This window comes from Pararge aegeria, chromosome 17, assembly GCF_905163445.1.
Source record: "Pararge aegeria chromosome 17, ilParAegt1.1, whole genome shotgun sequence".
NCBI lineage: Eukaryota > Metazoa > Arthropoda > Insecta > Lepidoptera > Nymphalidae > Pararge > Pararge aegeria.
Window position 1 is genome coordinate 1,689,480 of NC_053196.1, and position 13,952 is coordinate 1,703,431.

The 13,952-nt window shown below is 38.4% G+C and overlaps 1 protein-coding gene across 2 annotated transcripts in view; it reads right to left on the reverse strand.

Moving 5' to 3' along the window:
- The window catches only part of LOC120631008 (bone morphogenetic protein receptor type-1B), a 204,057-nt gene continuing 190,105 nt past the window's right edge, over positions 1-13,952 (reverse strand). The window contains exons 1-3 of one of the 2 annotated variants that reach the window (XM_039900397.1): positions 10,750-10,978; positions 5,366-5,553; positions 1-4,497 (exon numbers count right to left, since the gene is read on the reverse strand). In XM_039900397.1, the coding sequence (XP_039756331.1) occupies positions 3,241-4,497; positions 5,366-5,553; positions 10,750-10,759 (1,455 nt within the window). In that variant the 5' untranslated portion in view covers positions 10,760-10,978 and the 3' untranslated portion in view covers positions 1-3,240. Of the gene's footprint in view, positions 4,498-5,365; positions 5,554-10,749; positions 10,979-13,952 lie in introns of those variants that run through there. The other variant, XM_039900398.1, reaches the window with a different exon arrangement.

Consider the following 13,952-nt stretch of genomic DNA (forward strand, 5'->3'; position numbering starts at 1 on the left):
TGAATGTCCATTAATATTTTATTTGTAACTTAATTAGCAACATTTATTAGGCACTAATCTATATCTATATATACACAACACTGTACAGAGCGCGAGGACGCACACTAAATGCTAGCGGACGCTTGCTTTGAAATTTCATCCATCTCATTTCCCTACGATTAATAATCGTGGCATAACGGCGGATCAGTTATGTAGGACTTTGCATGTCTGCCACCTTTTGAATGCCAGAGCGCGGGAAATCACTATTCTAATATTATGCCACGTTCATAATAAGGCCCTGTAATGTCGCAGGTAAACGAAGATACAACAAAGCTATAATGCAGTGAAAAGTTGAACAAAAAGTCTCAAAGAGTATAGAAATGTCTAACGAGACATTATTACTGGTTTCTACAAAAAACATTATTCGCTTAGTTTTTTGTAGTATAATACTTTTCATAAAGACCGTAACATTCATTAACACTGCAACTAATAACCTTCAATCGAATCACTTCCATCATTTACCAGCGACACTTAAAAGAAATATGAAATTTATGCATCGTTTAACAATATCAATTTGCAAATAACGAAATTTTTTTTAAATCCAGTTTAACAAAATTTTGATAATGTTAACAATGAATAACAATGGAATTCGTAAACGAAATAAACTAAATTTATATTGGCATTTTATTAAGGTTTATATACAGCTCAGAGGACCAATTTGAAATGGTTCCATACATCATATCAAACTAATACATTCATAAGAAAATTGTTCACATTGCTGCAATACACAATTAAGTCCCCAATACGAAATTATTACCAGATAAAATTCATAAATTCAAATTTCTGAGAATACTTGTTACATTAAGATGGTGGAAAAAATTTCAAAGCAAGAGTGTCGCAATACAAAACTTCATGTTAATACTAATCGAAGGCATCTCATAAGACACTGCACTTGACCATTTATCTCTAATACTTCCACATTTTAGTCTTTTTCATCTTTTAAGTACAACCGAACAGATACATACGCGATAACACAAAACAATATTAGAAACATTTTTTCGTAAATTACGGGGGCCTGCTATCAACATATCATTCCCTTTAAATCCAAGACTTGCAATCAAAGACTTGCAGTTTCCTCTGCAAAGTGTGTTTTATTATCCAATCGCGCTTAAGATAACCACGATTCATACGGTATCGAAGGAGCGACATCTAGTTACAATACTGGGAAACCGCATTCACTAGATGGCGCTATTTCTACACCATATATAACGTTGTTAACTTTAAGCCGATCAAACGCGAAGTAAACGTACGTGGAAAATCTGACACTTGGCATTCAGTACACGTCTGCTCGCGACGAACGCCAGTAGAAGACTGATTTTCTTGATTGAAAATTAACGTTTTTTATGTAAGGGACGAATAAGAGCCCTGTAAAATTCTAATCCGTTAATGTATTAAGAGGTGCCAAATTTGACGTCACAAGATCCACGAAGTCAGTGCCATAAAGAAATCAGGATGCATAGATTTCTGCATAAAGTCAACAGCAGGCCCAATGTATTCAAAGGATACGTTGTTCGTAGAAGACAATTTCCAATTAAAAATTAATATTCCCTTATTGTCGTAATATCACAATAATTCATGTCGCGTATTTCATCTCCAGCAGATTGCACACAGCTCCACACACGTGTATGGCCATTCGTAGATTCTGTACCAACGGCGTTCCCGTTGGTACAGAATCTACCTTGTACTGGTACCTTATAATTGATTTTATGTATCAAAGTTCACCAAATACCATTCAAAAGAAAACTTTAGTGAAAACAGCTTATAAATTAATAATTATATTTTAGATAATTGTTATTTTTATTGTTATTTAATTTTGTAACCCTCTGCAATAGAATGTTTCTAAACATGGTTTTAGGTCATATGCCTCTAGGAGGCGCTACATAAGAATGTTTAAACTTGGGCAATGACCAATTTACTACCACACTAAAAGTGCCTTGTAGACAGCCAGTATAGTGTCACACTAAACTGGCTTGTGTCTCAATTTACAATCACTGCTGTCTATGTCATATAAACAGTAATAATAAACCCCAGCGTGGCTAGTTAGTATGCGTTCCACGAGATAATTGTCTCTACCAGTTACTCGTATTTTTTCTACACACGAGATAATGGGAAGACATAACAAACGGTCAGTGGTCGAGGGCTTTTATTTGATTACCTGTTAAATTATTGCGAGTAATATAAATTTTATATTTTTTTTCTGCACTATCCGCAGTTATAATAAGGCCAAGTGTATGGAGCTGTAATCTGAGTATTACCTTGTCTACGGCCCTTCCGCGAGCTGCCATCGAGCGAGTCACTTATCGAAACGGAAGACAATTTTCATCTATTACAAAAAACATTCTTAACCCTACGTAATACATATAATAACAATGTTACAAAAAAAGACGGTAGTTTTAAATAACCCAAAGTTGAGGAGATTCCGGCACGCGAATAAAAGTTGCACACAAAATAGATACACGTATATTTGTCTCTGTCGAATTCTCACGTTAGTATTCCGTAAGAGCGAGAAAGTAACAGATTTGTAGGCGAACGATAAGAAAATTCATGATCGTAGAAAAGTGCCTGTTTTGCGTTTTTAATTGTATTTTGATATCAGTTCTTGTAGCCTGTTTTAATATGACACAGGCAAAATAAGTGATTTTTCTACATTATATAATATTACAAAAAAAAAATTGTAGCTTATTTAAAATGGCTAGAAACAGGTAGTAGGCGTCTTCGTGATAAATGTATTGCTTTCTCGCTTCATTGCAGATTGAGAGACATATATACCATGTTTACGAACGAAATTCTTAATAAGTATTCCGTGAGCGTGCTATAGGTTTTCATACGAAATCACTGGTAGGATATAAACTTAACAATACTGAGATTTTACAAAACGGCGGTGGTCGGAATTCATAATCGATGGGGCACTGAGTGCAGTGTGAAATTTTTCACCTACGTTTACTTATCCAATCGCGTGTAAGTTAATTATCGAAGGAGCTAGTTATAATACTGGGAAACCGTACTGTCACTAGATGGCGTTGTTTCGATACTATATAAATCGCAATTAACTTCACGCGATCTGAAACGCAAACGTAGGTAGAACTTCTCACACTTGGCACTCTGATGGATAAATGTTCGCGTCGTCGTTCGCGACGCAATAAATAGGAGGAACTCGAGGCGGCGCCTCACGAAGTCGTATTTACAGGAACAGTCTCGCGATCACACGAGTTTCACAGCGCTTTCCGCGCGGAACTTCGCAAGTGTCTTCTTGACGCGCAGAGCTGTGAGTCGCACGGGCGGGTTGTGATGCCAGCACTCCGCCATCAGCGCCGACAGCGCTTGCAGCGTCGCAGACGACTTCCAGCGCGCCGGCTGCGGCGGCCTTATCCTCTTCCCAACGACCACAGCGTGCATGTCGTCAAACGAAGGATCCGAGGGCACGTATTCGTGATACGGCAGCGCGTATGCTTCCACGTACTGAGCTTTCTCCCCGGTCGTGCATCTCCTGCACATTTCCCATAGGACCAAACCTAGGGAATACATGTCGGCCATTTTGAAAGCTTCAAAATTTGTGACGTCCAACTTCTCGTCCAAAACTTCCGGCGCCATATACCGTCTCGTTCCCACGCGAGTGTTCGGCGCTATGTCCACCTCGTTTCTCTCCGCAACGTATCTGACAGCGAGACCGAAATCGGCAATCGCGCACTGCCCATTCTTTTTGACGAGTATATTTTTGCTCTTTATATCTCTGTGCGCGATGGCAGGTTTCCCTTTAGTCCCGAATATATCCATATGTAGATGGGCCAACCCGCTCACGATAGAATAGGCCATCGTCATCAAGCCATGCGTGTCTAACACAACAGTTTGTAAGTAATCATGTAGAGATCCGTTCTCGTGATAATCCGTGATTAGAAGCATCTGCGTCCATGAGCCCGTTCCCTTGATATCTGCTGCGATGAATCCGAGGATATTTTCGTGTCGCATGAGAACTGTCTGGTATATTTCCGTTTCACGGAACCAGGAAGCCTCTTCAGTTGTGAAGAAAACTTTGACGGCCACCTTTTCGCCGCGCCATCGTGCTAACCAAACTTCTCCGTAGCGCCCTTTGCCAATAGATTCTACCATTTGTATTTGTTTCGCGACCGTTCTCTGGACGAGTAAGGGTAGCCCGGACCCTGAGCCCGAAGAGATTTCCGCGTGGTGCGCAGGCGCGGGTGGGGAAGGAGGTCTCTTGCAGCCCCTCCTGCGCATCCTGAATAGAAGCCAGAACGCTGCGAGGAATGCCAGTAGCGCCACGCACAATGCCGCAGCAACTAGTGCCGTGTGGGGAACTGTGCCTGAGGGTCGAAGTCCTGGGGTTTCGGTGACGTCGGGCGGAGGTTCCGGCAGTTGCGGCTGAAGCCGTCGGTTGCAGTAGTCCTTCTCGCAGCATTCTATAACTTTTGGATGCTGGTGTGGAACTTGTGAGCTTTTGCACTGAAAAAGAAACAACTCTAGTTAGTTTTAAGTTGGAAGAAATTTTCCTATTTAATCTATATCGAGAAAATTTGTGTAATAAGTGTAATTTTGGAGTCTACCTAGTCAAAACACAGGGCATTAGTACGAATTTACCACCACACTCAACGTTAGGGCGTTCCATTACAATAAAACTGAACTTTGGAAAACATAAATATATTCCGAAGGACTCTTCTTTTTATACAGAGAAAATATCTGGCACATACATACCACTCCGTTGGGGGCAACGGAGTTGTATGTGTAATGTGTGTCGTGGGGCTTGCACCCACTTAAAACATTCTGTCCCTCGATGGACCTATGCGCGAGATTATGGGATGCACTTGCGTGTTCACCAAGAAATATAACCAAAATACTGATTGATACGCTACTATATGGTGATGGGTTTAAGTTTAAAGAACACCCGGCTAAGTTTATTGTGGGCTTCTTCTTAGACCAGGGCGCGTTTGGAACCCTCGTAGCTTTAGTTTTAAGTTTACGATTGTAGTTATCGCCATCACTACTCACTGCTATGTACACATTTTGTGCCATCTATGTGCCTATTTAAATAAAGAAATATTTGACTTTGACTTAGTTAAAATAACCTGATCAGAAAATAAGTAGCTACTAAAAGAATTGTATGCCGTGTGGGGACGGCAGATAATTACTCAGTTGTCACCACCGCTCTTCCTTCCGCGGCGTACGAGGCGACTAACGGGCGGGGAACGGGCAGCAGCGTCCTCCGTGCTATCACGATCACCGTGGTGGTTATGGGCAAGCCCTCCCGTTGGGAGAGGCTTCAGTCCAGCAGTGGACTGTTATATTGATGATGAAAGAAAGGTAAAAATCACACCTGCATAAATCCAGACTCGTCCGGAGGCAGGCAGCCAGCGGTCCGCTCGAGGACGACCAGGCCATTGTCGTCCAACACTTCTTCGACGGTGACGAAGCAGTAGCCCCCAGGCTGGGTGGTGCAGGTGCTGTTGGCGGAGCCGTCGGGGCACGCGCTCACGCCCGAGCACTCGCACACTATGCCCCGACCTGGAACGGAGGAGAAAATTTCCTATTAGTCATGTATGAAATGTATAAAATCAATGTGTTCGGAAGAAGTTGCCTTTTCTAGCGATAATGCCGCCAAATAATACCTTCTACCTTAGTGCTCTATTGTATCTGTATCTCTGTGGAGTACAATAAAAGTGTATTCATTAATTCTTCGTTCCTATACAAGTTAGCCCTTGACTACAATCCCACCTTTTGATGCAGAATTCTAAGATAACTGTTAGGTATATGGTAGTTATATTAAAGCCATACTGCAACTCGATTTCCAGGCGACATAGTGCTCGAACGCTACATCACATATCTTTGTAAGTGGGCTAGACCAGAGAAAATGTCTATGAATTCCCAAATTGCCCCGTCTCATAAGTCCAAAGTGCCCGAACCCCTAAGTTGAGGGTTAAGGCGAAACATTGCAACCTTCACTGCATACATTCAATGGAATAGTGCGTAGTTTTATAACCGTGGGAAGCAACTTAGGTAACAATGTGCGGTAACTTGACCTAGGCAAACTTGGATAACTGCCATGATTGCGGAAATGCAGCCAGATGTGTCCAACGCTGAGTCAAAAGATCATTAAGAAACTAATAAAATAGAAACATGCAACAAGCGCACTGCAAGGTTACGTGTGCAAACGTCTTAAACTAGTTTGGTATTTTTACACGACCTGAATATTAAGTGAACGATCCAGTTGCAGGATACAAGACAAAACTCTAGAAATAACGCGAAGCCTAGTAGTTTTATAAAGGCAAAAGGTTAAAGTGATGTTTTTCATTTTCTTAATACGCAAGATGAATAATATTGAAATATTGACCTGTGATGAATTGACTAGTGTCTACTATAGTAAAAAAAAATGTTATTTTTCCATAAATTAAAGGTAATATGTTAATAAATATAAATTGCAAATTATATTTTATAAAATATTTCCCCCGAAAACCCTAGCCGGGTGTCATGGCCGTAATCGTGACGTCACAGACAATTTAGAGTAAAGCTCCAAATTTTCTGTGACGTCACTATTGCCTGATTGGAAGTCCTTGTTCCATAGGTAAAGATGATTGATATTGGTATCGATAACAAAAAACTTAGCAACTGAGAGTTTGAAATCGAAAATACTTGAAATCCGCAAAGTTAAAATTATTTGCAACCATTTCTCAGAACCGATCTAATCTCAATATGCGTTTTCTTCTGCTTTACGCGGGTTATAGTAAATTAAGATTAATTTTGATAATATAACATGGAATTCCGCGAAGTTATTCCGCCTGCTTCTATCCAATATGCGTGCAATATTTGATACTTGTGTTTTGCCTCATGGTTTGGATAAACACATACAGCGTAGTTAGGTCGTCTAGACATCATTCTTAATATCGTCCTGTCCACTTTATATTTAAATCAATTGCATCCAAACCGATCACAGTGGGCGCAGTTTACGACTTCAATCAACTTGTTTATCGATGCCTAGACGTTTATTTATACCTACATCACTTTAAACAGCTTCACTCATAAAGTTATCTTGCAGAAAAATAAATAAAATATAACTAACTGTACCCGCGATTCCGCGATACATAAATGATACAAAAATTATATTTTTGGCGCGAACAGCGACGCAAACTTCTGGGTCTTTCTCATAACTTGAACATGACAGTTATCCTTCAATTGCAGTAATTAAAAAAGAGACCAGAACTCAATCTATCGTACTGATTCTCATTTGGTTTAAATCACACCTCGGCATCGGGTGATTATGTATCACACAACAGGCTTGCAACAGGCATCATACTTTTGCACACAAAAAAAATACAAAGTGTCGTTTGACAGCAAAGATTTAAGCATGTCGTAAGTCTGTCGAGAGATACGTAATCACCCTGCCGGTTTAAACGAACAAAATATGACATTTATTGGCAAATTTAAAGAACAAGTGTATGTTCAAGCAAATATTTTCACTACAAATTATCACTTGACCTCTATCTCACTTTATGTTGATGCGATCAACTAGTCTAAGATGGCAGTGGGCTTACATGTTTGGGGGTATATCAGTTGTCTCAAATCCATACCCCTAATCTGCAGTGGCGTGCACTGGGTTTCTTACCAGGGTATGCATACAGCAGGAAAATTGCATAAAACGACAAAAATCCTCCTTTTATAAGAGTTATATATAAATTTTAGGGTATGCAGTGCTTTTGTGCATGAATGAAGTGCACGCCATTGCTAATCTTGTTTAACGTTCCATTACGAACTGGAACGCTTAATCGCTTGACGGCAAGTCATGGTTACTAGCCACAGCCTTTCCAGACTAGCTCAGAGAAAATTCAGACTTATGAATTCCCAAATTGCTCCTGCCAGGGATCGAATTCAGGACCTGGACTTAAGTCAAAAGCGCTAAAAGCTGCGCAAGGGAAGTCGTCAATTCCTTTGCTTGCAACTTTGTTGAGATTTCGCCACTCGCATAACATAAGCTTAAAAAGTAACCAATGAAGTTGTTTACTTCGATAATTAAGGACTGGCTTTCGCCACAAGCCTCTCCGAGTTGGTTTATTACCAACAACATCAGTATTTCTTGATTATGGTATGTATACTTAATTAATGTAGAAAGGAAAACCTGAAAAGTTTTTAGTTTATAGTTATAGATACAGCATTACTTCCGTGACTCAAATAATGAACAAAAAGCTCAAAATCGAAGAAACAAAAACCATATCACAAATGATAAGAAAAATGAATCTTCTAATGAAAAATGCATAAATATTAATCTATTATAGATAGAAGACGATCAAATTAAAAAATGGCAACAAATAAGAAAATTAAAAACCAATACAGAATCTCCGAATCTAAAATTAAGGAAAACTGAATAACAGTTAGATAGTTAAAAACGTTCGAAGAAACGAACATCAAATGAATGCAAGTCTTTCTAAGTATACAGAATCCCAGCATTAAAGATTGGTTCAAAATTAAACAATGGCAAAGAAATTTCGCTTTATGCTATGCTCGAGAAAGTTAATTATTAATTTAAATAACAGCTTATTTTGTAACAAGAACAGTGAGAAAGCTTATAAATCACACAGAATAGGATGAAGGATGTCGGAAATCCTGTGCATCACGCGGCGTGCCCGCAAATGGATCACAGCTGTGGAAACTGGAAAATAGAACGGATTAAACTCACTAATTGCATTATCGTCCTTTACCGACGCAAGGTTGCAATCGCTTCGACATTCATATTACTTGTAATATCGACGTAATCTTGATATTATCGAGCTATAACGAAGCAAATGCTATTTCCCTTAATTGATTATTATGTTTATTCATGCAAGTACAAGGAAACCAGGTATTAATAGTAATTCATTGTAAAACATGAAAGAGCATTCATTAGAAGTGTTATAAAAAATATTTATTAGCCACTGTTCGGCGTACAATCGCTTGTTATCAAAAAACGCATTTTAAATGTATTAAAAATAAACATTGTCTACTGCTTTTCTTTTGTATTATTTTTAGGTTTTTAGTGCAAATTATTTACCACCGATCCGTAGATTTCATTATCGATTTATTAAATATATATTTTCAATTAAAGAAGAAGAATTTTTTATTCTTTCTTTTTTTTTTTTATTAAATTCATATGAATTAAAAATCTTGTTTATGGCAATTATATTTAAAAGTTGGGCGATTGACGGTTCCATTGTTTTTGATACCTATTAACTTCGCAGTAAATTTCATGAATTTTTTAGTTAAATTTTAATATATTATTCATGACCAAAAAAGTTATAGACCATGTTTAAAACTTGAGCATATAATAATGAATAGAATTAGAGTTTTGGGTTTTTCGTTCAACGGGTACCTGGCAACCCTCCGACCGGTCCTTAGTTCGGAATAAACAACAAAAGGTTCTAACAACAATAGAGAAGCAGGTAAGGTTCTGCGGCTTCAGAATAATATGATAACATAAATGAATTTAAATGAACAAATTGTACAAGTTTTTGTTACAGTCTCAATGGCAGTCGTTAGTGAAGTTAAACAACCTGCACTTCAATCCAACTCTTATACAATTTCAGAATGTAGTTTATATAAAATTTTAATAAATGACTCTGTTATTAAACTCTTAACATAATCACATAAGATAAAACGGCTGAAAGCCGGGGGAAACGAGATATAGGTAATGTGTTTGTAATCAATGAATGAAATGAAAAATCAATTCAAATTAATTACGTATAGGTTTTAAAGTACAATATGGAACAAACATTCAAAAATTGCCAGCCGAGTTTCATTCTCCTAGTTTTGCTTTATATACATTTCATTTTCAATGGAGTGCAATAGAATGATGTTTTCTTATTTATTCTATAATCCTTATGATGTAAGGAGTATAAATGAACCTAAATGCACTAAAGTTATGTTAGCCGAGTTACAAGTAGTATTTATTTGTACAGTTCATTCAATACAACAAATAAGCATAAATGTAACGATATCTCACTATAGCAAATCACGCGGGCGGGTTCGATAAACTCCTGTAAGTACACCATTTCGAAACCGCACTAACCGATGAGGCCACCGTCAAAAGAAGAATCTAGAATAATTTAGAAATTTCATGGTGCTTGATACTTTTTGAGAATAAAAGCTTTTAATACAAATTTTATTTACCAGTCTACACTTGTGAACGGGTCACTTGAGATACAGAGTACGTTACGACAGCTATCATAAAATCAATGCTTAACTAGTATCGAGCTCGTCCGACACAGTTGCTGTCATGCCCGAGGGATTCAAAACTTGTCGGGAATACACCGACGAAAACACACAAAGAAAGCAGCATTATTCCTTGCGTATTGTTTTCACTCACGATAGTTTAGTTTCTAACAGATTCTAGTATTCTTACCTAGTTATTGCATTGAACAACACCATGCTCCCAAGAAAATGGACAAACCTTCGAATAAGTTTAGAAATACATACAACGTGAAACGTTCCATGTTACTAAACAGGATACCACACAACCACAAACGTAACAAAACGACCGAAAACGGAATCCCAACCGCTTCGAGATCACAAAACCATCAAAGGCGCTGGAAGATCAAAAGTGACACAATTTCATAAACACATTTACTTCCTGAAGACCACAAACGAGATTATAAACACTGCGAGGGCGATGACGAACTAAGTTTACGCTATGTAATTAAGGCAGATCAGATATATTGTAGTGAAGGTGTCACATACTTATTCTCATGTCGGCGAGAGTCCGAGACGAGCCCGGCACAGCGTCCGCGATATCATTTAAATTTAACCCGAGACACCGCCGTCTGTCGCCGGCTTTATTTTTATACCGACGATGTTATACGCGGATGGTGACAACGCGAGCAGTCTCACGGGAGACAGAAATGCGTGGAACCAGCTTTTAGCGGATTACGCGTGCGTCACCAACGGCGGCCGCGGTGCGAATGAGCGGAGTGCGGTGCGGTGCGAGGCCCCCTGGCCCGCGCCCCTCCCACCGCTGCGTGCACTATGCACCGATGCAGCCTCCACATGGTGGAAGATAAGACGGGCCAGCCGCGAACGATGTCAGAACGGAGCGATTCGGGGCACGCGAGTCAGCGCGATTCATTGACGCCGGCCGAGATAATGCCACCCGTTTGTACGACATGTAAACATTAGATCGGCATTCGGCCAAATAATAAACTCTTAGTTCACCCCAAACTAACACCTCGCGTTTTTAAGGACAAAGTTGTAATTTTCAAACGTAACGCCACAACTTGACTGATGCTACTACTATCAGGAAAATAAAAGAATTAGTTTATAATCAATTTGAACTACGTGAATAACTACGAAATATGTTCTAAAATATTAATTTAAATTCAGATTTTGTAACAAATCTTTTCTTAATGTATGCCCTCGGGACCAAAACAGAGAGCAACAGAGAAAACCTTAGATAAAACTTAGATACCTCCCGAATCACCATAAGGATCGTTTTCTTACTAATATTCTTACTAAATTACTTAATACTAAATACAATTCTTACTAATAATAAAAATGCGAAAGTTTGTTAATTTTATAACTAAGTAACCAATCAAATTGGATGTTGGCATAGAGTTACCACACAACCACAAGTAGAAAGGACGTATACTTTTTATTCCTGCAAAACAAACAGTTCCCACGGAATTTGTAATAAGCGATATGATATTTGTGACTTTGAAGTGAGTATTCAAGAGTAATAGGACTTTTACAGATGATTTAAGTGCAACCAATGAAAAAAGACCTCGCTTGTCAATAAAAATAAAATAAAATACACGAGGTCTTTGCAGATATGTCGTGGATGCTATCTCCCAAGTTCCCAAATAAGGAGAGCTCAAATAACTTCGCTCTGTCATTGGCACAAGAAAGAGCTTGTTCGGGAACCGGGAAGTTATTTGAAATTTTATCAACAAACAAAGTGTAAGTCATATCCAATACAACGAGGCTCTCTTGAAATGTTGTTCCTTGATAAAAACACGAGGCTAATTTGTCTAATTTTAGCGACAAGTTTATCGCCGTACATCTGTTAAATTCTTCTATTTCTTATATCGTTCCTCCAACAAATTTTATTCATTTTATAGCTTGTAAGGGAAAAAACGATAACGTTTTTTGAAGTTATACTTCTTTTGGCGCTAAGGAAAAATTATGAGAGTAAATTTATACGATGCGCTCGCACACCGTCACAAAAAACCGAGTCCCTGAAGTTACCTATGAGGTTTGACAGTGATTTAATTGATTCAATTTTACAAAAATCACAAATTTTAATGTTGAGTGGAACTTGGTTGTCCGATAATGAGCTAGTAGAAATTACAAATTTAATTATGTTTATTTTGTCCATTTCTCTAGTTAAGTAGAAATAATTTTATTGTGATATTTTAATAAACTTTATTTAACTATATAATGCGTTATAATAAAAGTTTCAATGTATTTAATACCTTTTTTCTATAGTTAGTGTCGTCTACAAACGTAGAACAAGGAAAAAGATAAATTTTTGAAAACATTTTTGACTTGTTTCGCCAAAATTCAAAAACTTTTTTCAAATTCAAAATTCATTTATTTCAAGTAGGTTATTTCAAAGTATAACTTCTAACGCGTGTGCATACACGTATGTATACAAACGTTTTAAATTATTCATTTTAACATCTGAGGATGCTCCGGTTTCGGAGCGCAACGTGCGTAGATACATTGCCGAAGATCTGTTTGGTGTTGAATATTACATTGCCGAAGATCTGTTTGGTGTTGAATATAAAGATAGAAGAAATTATAAATTACACCATACAGATTCTCCTGCTTTGCAAATTAAGCTTAATTTTCATAAACTACGTCTAATTTCAATAAGTTTATCGATGTGCATCTGCTAAGTTCTCGTGTTTTTTATAGTTTTTCTTGCAACTTTTATTCATCCTGTAGTCGGTAGGGAAAGAACATTAAATGGTAATAATATATCATCCAATAAATATTACGGCGCTGCGCTGATCAAGAAGCCGTAAAAGAGATTCTTTTACGACGGACTGGCTGTTTAGAGGTTTATCGTTTTTTTTCTTGCGTTTTGGCTTCGGCGTTATGTGAATACATATTTATCTCCGATTTATGTTATTTGCACACGACTCTATGTCATCAATTGAACTATATATACAGCGTCACCAAACTGCGCGAAACCTTTACGATGACGAATTTTGAAGCGGTGACCGCCCAGTGGGTAGGAACTCGACTTCACTTTCGAGGGGGGTGAGTTCGAATCCCAGCACAGCACGTACCTCTAACTTTTCGAAGTTATGTGCGTTTTAAGTAATTAAAAATATCACTTACTCAACGGTGAAGGAAAACATCGTGAGGAAACCTGCATGCCTGAGAGTTCTCGGTAATGTTGTTAAAGGTGTGTTGAGTCCAATAATCCGCACTGGGCCTGTGTGGTGGACTACGGCCTTAACCCCTTCTCATTGTGGGAGGAGACCCGTGCCCTGTAGTGGGCCGGTAATGGGTTGATCTTATGATGACGTTGAAGGGCCATCTGCTTGATCCGTCAATCATTAGATAGGTACTAAAAACATTTTGAAATGTCAGTACGCGGGACGCAAGCCGGACGCAAGCCGGACGCAATCGCGTACGCTGGTTAAACAACTAAGTATATTGGGCTTTCGCTCAAGTTTATTATCAGCCTCCTAAATAAGTCCAAGCTTATACGGGAAAAGGCCTTCAAATATTTGTCTACATAATTCCTCCTTAGATAAGTAAAGAACTCAATCAACACTCGTATTATCATTCTATGTATCATGTACCTACTCGTAACAGATAACGCTGGGGAAAACGTCAATTGCGAGCATTGTCTTTCTTACCTCTTCCTCTTTCTTTCTTTTTTATCTTTCTTACTTCTTCCTCTTTCCTGCCTTCCGTCTGCCGGTCTATTGATG